Genomic DNA, 8,571 nt, shown 5'->3' with positions numbered 1-8,571 from the left:
GGGTACTACTATCCCACTTTCATTTGGGAACTGATGTCCTCTGTATCAGACCTAAGGACAATGGCTGCTCTGTGATCTTGCTCTAGATCAAATACATCTCGCACACAGGCTTCCGAGGAGACCCCGACCACTTCTGCCAAGTCATTTCCTGGCTTCAGCCAAAGGATCCACTGATTGGGGCTAAGACCTCTGAGAACCAGAGAGGAGGGTGTAGGTTCCATGCTGATGTTTGAGTAACCCAACGCCATAATTACAACCTCCCACTGTGAGTGTAATTAGAGCTGGGTAGAAACGGGATTTCAGGTAGCTGAGGCTGCCTTAGGTCATTGTAGGGGCAGAGCAAACTGAGGGGCCACAAAGGACGCTCAGATAAAAAAGAGCAAGACACTATTCCCATGGGAACAGTTACGTAGCTTATATAATAATATAGCTTTCTGTCCTCAAGACATACAGTATTCACCCTAAATACAATCTTTTCACTGTCTTACTAAAGAATTTCACTCATGCCTGAAGGTCATTAGAGAGACAGAACATACATATCTGTAGAATATTTTAATTGAATAGCAGACAGTAGTAATGCACATTAAAATCTTCAATGTTACTTTAGCTGCCTTTATGGTGGCCTATGACATATCTTGGCCTACTTGATGTGCCATTAACTTGCCAGTGTGTGTTGTTATCAACACCACCAAAGTCTTAGGAAGCAAAGATTTGAAAATAATATTTATTTTTCTCCCAAAAGCACGACAAAAAACAATGAAATGCATGGTGGACAAAAAAAGCAGTATCAACAAAATACACTTGTCAACATGGATAAATATCAGTGCCTCTGGGTAGCAGTAGTCCCATTTTGAAAGTTAACGCAACATTCATCTACTGACATGACCTGTAGTAGCTTGTCATTGAAAGTGTTAATGCTTACTGTATAACAAAATGTCTATGCCATAAATTCTCTTGTGCTCGTTCAAATAGGCTGATAGGTCATAGTAGCCTATATCTTACCACAGTGCAAAGGTTTCCCAGATTTATAAAACAAATTAGCATGAGCCATTGTCAAGTTCTGCTACATCTGCCGAAGTGTTTTGACCAAAACTTTTATAATTTGAAATACATTAAAATCTTACAATATATAGAGAAAGGTGAAAAGGTGATAAAAACTAGTTGTTTTTCAGGAAGTTCCCCTCCCATCTTCCTGTCCTCTCTCTTTCTTATTGTACAACGTTCAATTAAAACACAAAACCAGAATCGGTGAGAGTGAACATTCAATCTAGTTTCCACCTCCTAACAACAATAGTGTCTGTACATTCTGCACCTTGTTGTTGACCCCAATATTTAGTGCAACTAGTTCCTTTTGTGTAGTTCCCCGGCACTGTCATTATGCTTAGCACCTTAACACAGTGGCCCTCTGTAGCTCAGTTTACTGAGCCAGCCTGAATCATGCCACAGCACAAAGATCACTATCTAACACCAGCATTTTACCAGCATTTTGATCCTGCCATTTTCCAAGAAGCCTCAGTGTTAATTTAACACTGAGCGAGGACTTTAGTGTGCAAGTGTGGATTGTAGCAAGTGGAGTGGCAGAAAGTCAGCATTTCCCTCTCATGTCTACTTTTACATGTGTACTTACCAGGGGGGCAGTCAGACAGATATTTTGTGAAGCCACTAAGGAAATCGGGACTTCCTGAAAGTTCATATAATGGCCTGTTGTGGCGCTGTCATTGGGCGCAAAAAAACCCATATCTCCATAGAGGTCCATGTATTTGGGCCCAACTTCACCGTCCTAGACTGTATTACCTTAATAAACATGGTCATGGGCCCAGGCGGTGGCGTAACCGTCTGGGCACCCGACTGGTAATCCAGTCGCAGTGTGCCGCGGGTTCGACTCCCGAGCCCGACACGGCCTTTACTGCATGTCTTCCCCCATCTCTCTCCCGTTTCCTGTCAGCCTACTGTCTGTCCCTTAAAAAAAACCAATAAAAGGCGTAAGCCACAAAAAAATATCTTAAACATATCTAAAACATGGTCATGAATACTTTCTGCTTCCAGTCACTAGTTTAAAGTCTCATTTCTCATGTCATAATATTCTTTTTAGAAAATTATGGTCCCATTTATTAAAAAAATGACCATGAAGTCGCGTATGTTCTGAGGGGCGTGGCTACCGTTACAGTCTATGATCGTGAGCCACCCCCCGTTCGAGTCAAAATAAAAGCCAACGAAGAAGAAGGGGGAAGTCCCGCCTCGTTGTCTGGGCAGCCAATGGCCAGCTGGGCCCAAACGGATCTAGAAAGATGGCGATTTACAATTCAAGGACTGACTGGCTTCATCTTACGTCCATATCAGACCCGGAGAACGCTTTGTCCTTATTTTTTTTACAGTCTATGGTACTTACTTTACACTTTTACATTACTTTTCTAATGTGGAGTTATTCATTTGTCTCGTTTATACTGTACATTCCTCAAGTCACATACAATTAATAGTAGCGATTGTAGCGTGATTAATCACTGTTTAGCACCGATTAGTGGCGTAGCCTTAACCACTTGAGCTACATCATAACCAAACAGTGGAAAATAGGTTATCTACAAGCTAGCAAGGTGATGTGATGTGAGCTTGTCGATTTTCTATATATTCACAATTTCTTTTGAAATCTTTGAAAAGTTTTACCCTTAATGACAAGTTCAAAATAGCAACACCATGTTGAAAGTCGTTACGGTACATTATATTAATCTCCAGTGCATCAAGTGTGGAAAATCATATGTAACTGGTAAAACTGGTACTGGACTGTATGTACTACACATGTCCGTTTTACTTGGGTGTGGCAAGTGGAAGCAATGCAGATGGCAGGAGCTCTGTTGATTGCATATGGTGGTCAAACACATGTACATGTGCCATTCTGAATAGAATAATAGTCTTTGGTGTATTACGATGGAGTCATCATGAATGTCTTTGTGTAAACCTTTGTCAAAAGTCACCATTCAAAAGGTCTGTATTTGCAGTGAAATGTAAGTCTTTACATGGTTAGTCAGTACAAGAGTAAAAGTGGGCCTCCCTTTCAAACAGCAACAGCGCTCCTCAGGTCCCACAGGAAAAGCTTGGGATTATATCACTTCCTCTTACATTGTGATACAACAGTGTTCTGACCAGACTGTCTGTGTGTGACAACAGATAACTCACTGTCTCTTCGTCTATCTATCACGCACACACGTACAAACACACACACATACGCACGAGCACGCATGCACACACACACACACACATACGCACGAGCACACACACAGACCATTTACTGCCTCTGTGCTAGTGTCACGAGAGGTCGACACTCTCGTAATCGGCATGGTCAGAGTCGTCCAGGTCGATGGCAGGCACAAGGCTGTAGTATTCAGTGGACTGGGTCATGTAGGCCTTCTCCCTGTCAGAGGAGTCTTTCATCACCTCTGTCACGCTCACCGTGTCCAGCTCCGCCCTGCTGCCTGTCTCCATGCCATGGGGGCCCTGCCTCACTTCTGATGGGGTGGAGCCGCGGGCGGAGGAGGAGGCATGGGTAAGCGACTCCACTGAGCCCAGCTTAATCTCCACCTCCTCGTAAATGTCTCTGGTGCTGCCCAGGAGGGTGGAGGCCGGGCGTAGCAGGAGCTGGTTCTTCAGGATCCCCTCGCGTCCGACGTCTGCGGGTTTGACGGGTGACCCTCTGGGCGCAGGCTTCTGCTTGGAACGGTGCTTCTGGCCATTGCAGTTGGAGCTGGAGGGCTTCTTCTTGGAGGTGCTGAAGGCTGGCGTCTCCTTCTTCTTCCTCTTCCTCCCACAGCACCAGCAGAGTACCAGGGTTGAGAGGATGAGGAGGGGGAGGAGGATGAAGAGCGCGGTGAGGCCAGGCGGGCGGCACACGTCGCTTATACTCACTGACCACACCATCCGGCCCGCCAATTTTCTGGGAGACGCGCAGGTCAGGTTCCCAACTAAATCCTGTAGGCTGGTGGTCCTATTGTCATGATACCCTGCTTGCAGGCTCTCGATCAGAAAACAGGAGCAGACCCAGGGGTTACCATCCAGCTCTAGCTTCAGCAGGTCTGGCTTCTGGAGCAGAGAGCTTGGGAGAGAGCGCAGATGATTCCCCTGAAGGCGTAGCTCCTGGAGGCTGTCAGCGCTCTGAAGGAAGCCCTGAGGGAGCTCTTGCAGCAGGTTCATGCCCAGGTCCAGCAGCCTCAGGCTAGTCTGGCTGGTCAGGAATCCCCCTGGCAGTGTGGTCAATCCATTGTGACTCAGGTAGACCTCTCTCACAACAGATATTCCGGTGCCAATGATGTCAACGTGACTGATGTTACAATGGGACAGATCCAAGATTTCTATGGTTGTCTCATTGGTAAACACGGGCCAAGGCAAGCGGCCAAACGTGGAACCAGAGTAGTTCAAGCAGCAAGTCTCTGTGGGCATCTCTGAGGGAAACTGGTCCAAAATGGTGGCTTCAGGACACAGGCATCCATCCACAATTCCATTATTTACCAGCAACATGAAATGCAACAGGACACCCCAATAGCAGACAATCTCTGGAACAGAACAGAACAGAACAGAACACAAGACAAGTTAGACTGTGAGACTTCATTACAAAGAGAGAGAATTTGAAAGTCATCGGAATACAGTTCATCAATCTCAGCTTCTCTATTAGTCTTTAGTTTGACAAGTTTTCTTTTTCCTCACTCTCTCATCTGCTGTTCTGGTTGGTGATGCACAAGCCCGCATACATAGTACACACAGACCAACAGCGAACCCCATAGACTAGCATATGCACACATACTGTATAAAAATACCACACACACACACACACACACACACACACACAACACACGCGCACACACACCAGTCTTTGTGGACGTTCTCCATACAGTCCCACAGAGACGTAGAAGGGGCCTGGTACCTAGCAACATCTCTAAGGACTCCTGGTTGTTGTGATTAGCACGGACGTTGCCATGGTAATGCAGATGACTGGGGAGCAAGAGTCCACCTCAGACCTTCATACTAGCAGGATATGAGAGAGGAAACAGGTGCGATGACTTTGGCGTGCCAGAAAATGATGTATTTACAATTACTATAAAGCATGTAAGATACAGATATACTATACAGTCTTGAAGCCACATGAAGCAACGCAGGTGTAAGGATGAGAGCTTTAAATATACAGTTTTAACAGACTTGTATAAATACAGGCAGATACACGTCACTCGTTACTTGCAGCAAACTTCCTGCATGGTCTTTGGAATGCTATGTGAAGATATTAGCATTTTCAACACAGGGTCACTTTCATATGAATCAGACAGGAAGCGTGAGAGGATGAGAAAGGGGGAGAGAGAGAGGGAGAGAGAGACTGGGGGGGGGAGAGGGGGAGCGGTGCCTGTGTTTGCCAGTGACATCACACTTCCTCACCCTTCACAATAGAAGTGGAAAGCGGCTCCACAGTGAGAAGGATGGAATGTGCTAACACCCCAACAACACACAGATACTCCATTTGGTGGGGTTAAAACAGGAGCACCCTAGTCAGCTGGAGGTAGATGCATGCTGGGACACAGTAGTTTTTCAAAATTCCACAATTGATGCCCCAACTGCATTTTAGAATCAAAGCACGGAATGCTTATGTAGTTTCTTCAAGTATGGCTGCCTGTAACCTGGTAACCACTTCTTAAAGAAAATGGTGAATTTCTGTGGAGTGATGATAGGTAAACACAGGGAAATAATATTAATGTTACTGTGACTTCTTTACAATATCCAGTAACAAGAAAGACACTATTATGTTTTTGCTCTGGGTCAACGTCAGAAAGGGCATGCGGTCGCAACACCAAATCACATGGGTTCAGATCTGAGCCAAGTCTCCTGCAGGAGGTGCGTTTGAACTTAGCCTGTCCTGGAAGGGAGTCTCCAGATGTAAAAACAGATAGCAACCGCGCTGTCTCTTTCAATGCCGTTTAAAGAAACAAGGGTTGCTATGTTACAGGCAGCCATGTTGGAAGACAGAGAACTAACAAACATAATGTGAAATGGCTGTATTCACAAAATCACAGTATGAGATAAAACAGTCAACTGTGCAGGCGAAATAAAAGAGAGAATAAAACCCTAATTTGGTCATAGCAGCGTGCCAGCATCTCAATTTCAGAATAAACAAAGAAAGAAAGAAATAATAAAACCATGAACAATAAAACGCACCTCCACTGGATTACAGAAATTTCATACTGTACATTATATTGTTTTGAGACCTCATTTCAATACAAAGAGCTCTCTAATTTCATCTCGTACTGATCAAGGTGAAGCATAACACTCACAAGAATAAATATTGTAATAAATTGACTTGAGGCAGAGCGTGACTACAGGTCATAAACTGTATTTTGTGTCTACTTATTGCTGAGTTGTTTATCCACGTTTCAGCTCTCCTCACACATCATTAGCGTTCAAATTAGTTAACCTCCATTGTTAAGTTTGGAACGATGCAATACCTGTTGTACTCGATGTTACCGTTGTCAGAGTACCCATTATACGGTATGCCCTTCTATGCCCATAACAAAGCGCACAGAAACAAATAAGCAAAAGAGGTTGCATAAGAAAGAAAGAAATCACATGTTTGACTTGTTTGTTCATCACTTTGAGATTATGGGCTGGCTGTGTGTGTGTGTGTGTGTGTGTGTGTGTGTGTGTGTGTGTGTGTGTGTGTGTGTGTGTGTGTGTGTGTGTGTGTGTGTGTGTGTGTTCGTGTTCCACTGCAACCATACATTTGCTTGTTTATTCACTATACTGTCCCTGCAGGCAGGCAGAATGATTTTACATTATGAACTGGTGTCTGGGGTGGCTATTGTCCATGTGCAGGAGATTATCTCCAAAGTCATTTGCATCGCACATGGCTCTTTGCCTTGTTCAAAAAAGATAGCTATCAGTAGTTATATATTCAAAGCTTTGTGTCACTGTGAAAAGGCACAGAAAAGTAGTTTGACACAACTGCATTGAGTAATACTGCATTAGGCAATATGTGTGGTTACGTTTGTGTTTTTCTTCAAATATATATTTTTCCAGTATTTTGTGTTATTCACTACAGTGCATTCACCAATCACAAACCCTGGTATCGCAATTCCTGGGCAAGTGGGCATGCTTGTCATAATAGCTGAGAACTTGCGGTGAAAAATAGGCAACATTCAGTGAATATAGAACATGATCTTCATTCTACAACCTCACAATGTGATGTGTTGCAACGTGTTGTGAGTTTGCCTTGTAGATCTAAATCACTGAAGGAGTGCTTAAACATAGCTGAAACGATTATATCTTGCTTGGGAACACAATCACAGTCTGAAGGTTTGACAACTAGGCAACTAGCTTGATAAGATTAAACAAGACAATTAGCCATGCTTTTGTTTTTTGGTGGAAGTCAGGTCAACCATTGATTCTATATGATAGGCCTATTTACTTATGGAGTCTGGAGCCAAAGGTCAGGGATCTACTCTGTGTGTGTGTGTGTGTGTGTGTGTGCGCGCGCGCGTGCGTTTATTATATTCGTAAGTCTGTGTGTGCAAATGCAATCAAACTGACCTGTTCACTCTCAGAGTTGCATGAATACTGAGGATGTTACTGTGTATATTAGTGTGAGGCGATGACTCTTTAATTTGTAGCGTGGTCCACTTACCAGTGTTACTGTTCTGTATGCGTTATGTAAACATAGGGATCATTCTCGGGAATGTCTCAGGAGTGTACAACCAGAGAGAGGAGCATGGTTTAATTCTGGAGGCTGGAGCACCAAAAAAATTACCTCACTGTGTAACGATGTGAGTTGCTTACATCCTCTCTGAGACTTTCCTCAAAGATAACGGCCTGCTTTTCTATCGAACCTTTACATTGCTATGTTTAAATCTGCATTTTTCCAAATGTATGTAAGATACTCCACATCAGGATATTAGAACACTTTAAAGCAGAGCATGGAAGTGAGTTGGTTTAAGTCATGAATTATCACAAGTCATAAACCACATCAATCCATTTGCCAAGTAGGCTAAATGGTGTGACTAGTGCATGATATAGGCTTATGCATTTTTTAACACACACACACACACACACACACACACACACACACACACACACACACACACACACACACACACACACACACACACACACACACACACACACACACACACACACACACACACACACACACACACACACACACTTATTATTTATTATATTAATTCAATATTAATACAACTACATTATAATTTATAATAAAGGATATTATTATAACGTAACGATTAATAAATCGTCAATAACTTCTAAACTACATTTTGAAATTGTTGCAATGGACAATAAATAATGTAAAAATAATGGATTGTAAAACAAAATGACTTGACTGTGATTTATGTGAGCAGTTGTTTAAGTCGTTATAAAATTGGAGGACTTCCCTTACCTTTGAACGCCATGGCTGCAACCTGTTGCTTTCCCTCTACGTGTTGCTGCCCTCATGGGCAGCTGAAGGGTTCATTCGGTTTCCACGGACAGGTTCAGTGCAACGGGGACCTCTCCTCTCCGCATCACAGAGAGCTTTTAGCCTGCTGTTTA

General features: G+C 43.5%; 1 protein-coding gene across 2 annotated transcripts; it reads right to left on the bottom strand.

Annotated features, from left to right (window-relative positions):
* Nucleotides 1–588: 588 nt before the first annotated feature.
* LOC310870137 (uncharacterized protein) lies at nt 589–8,571 on the bottom strand. 2 transcript variants are annotated; one of them, XM_083781211.1, is made up of 3 exons: nt 8,420–8,571; nt 4,910–5,010; nt 589–4,541 (listed from the first exon to the last, which is right to left on the bottom strand). In XM_083781211.1, exons 2-3 carry the CDS (start codon nt 4,917–4,919, stop codon nt 3,301–3,303), a joined length of 1,251 nt encoding a protein of 416 aa, XP_083637337.1. In that variant the 5' UTR covers nt 4,920–5,010; nt 8,420–8,571; the 3' UTR covers nt 589–3,300. The 2 variants fall into 2 exon arrangements, with proteins under 2 accessions (XP_083637337.1, XP_083637336.1); XM_083781210.1 differs by lacking the exon at nt 4,910–5,010.

This window comes from Protomyctophum parallelum, assembly GCF_964188405.1.
Source record: "Protomyctophum parallelum genome assembly, chromosome: 14".
Taxonomy (NCBI): Eukaryota; Metazoa; Chordata; class Actinopteri; order Myctophiformes; family Myctophidae; genus Protomyctophum; species Protomyctophum parallelum.
This window is presented reverse-complemented; position numbering and strand designations above follow the sequence as displayed.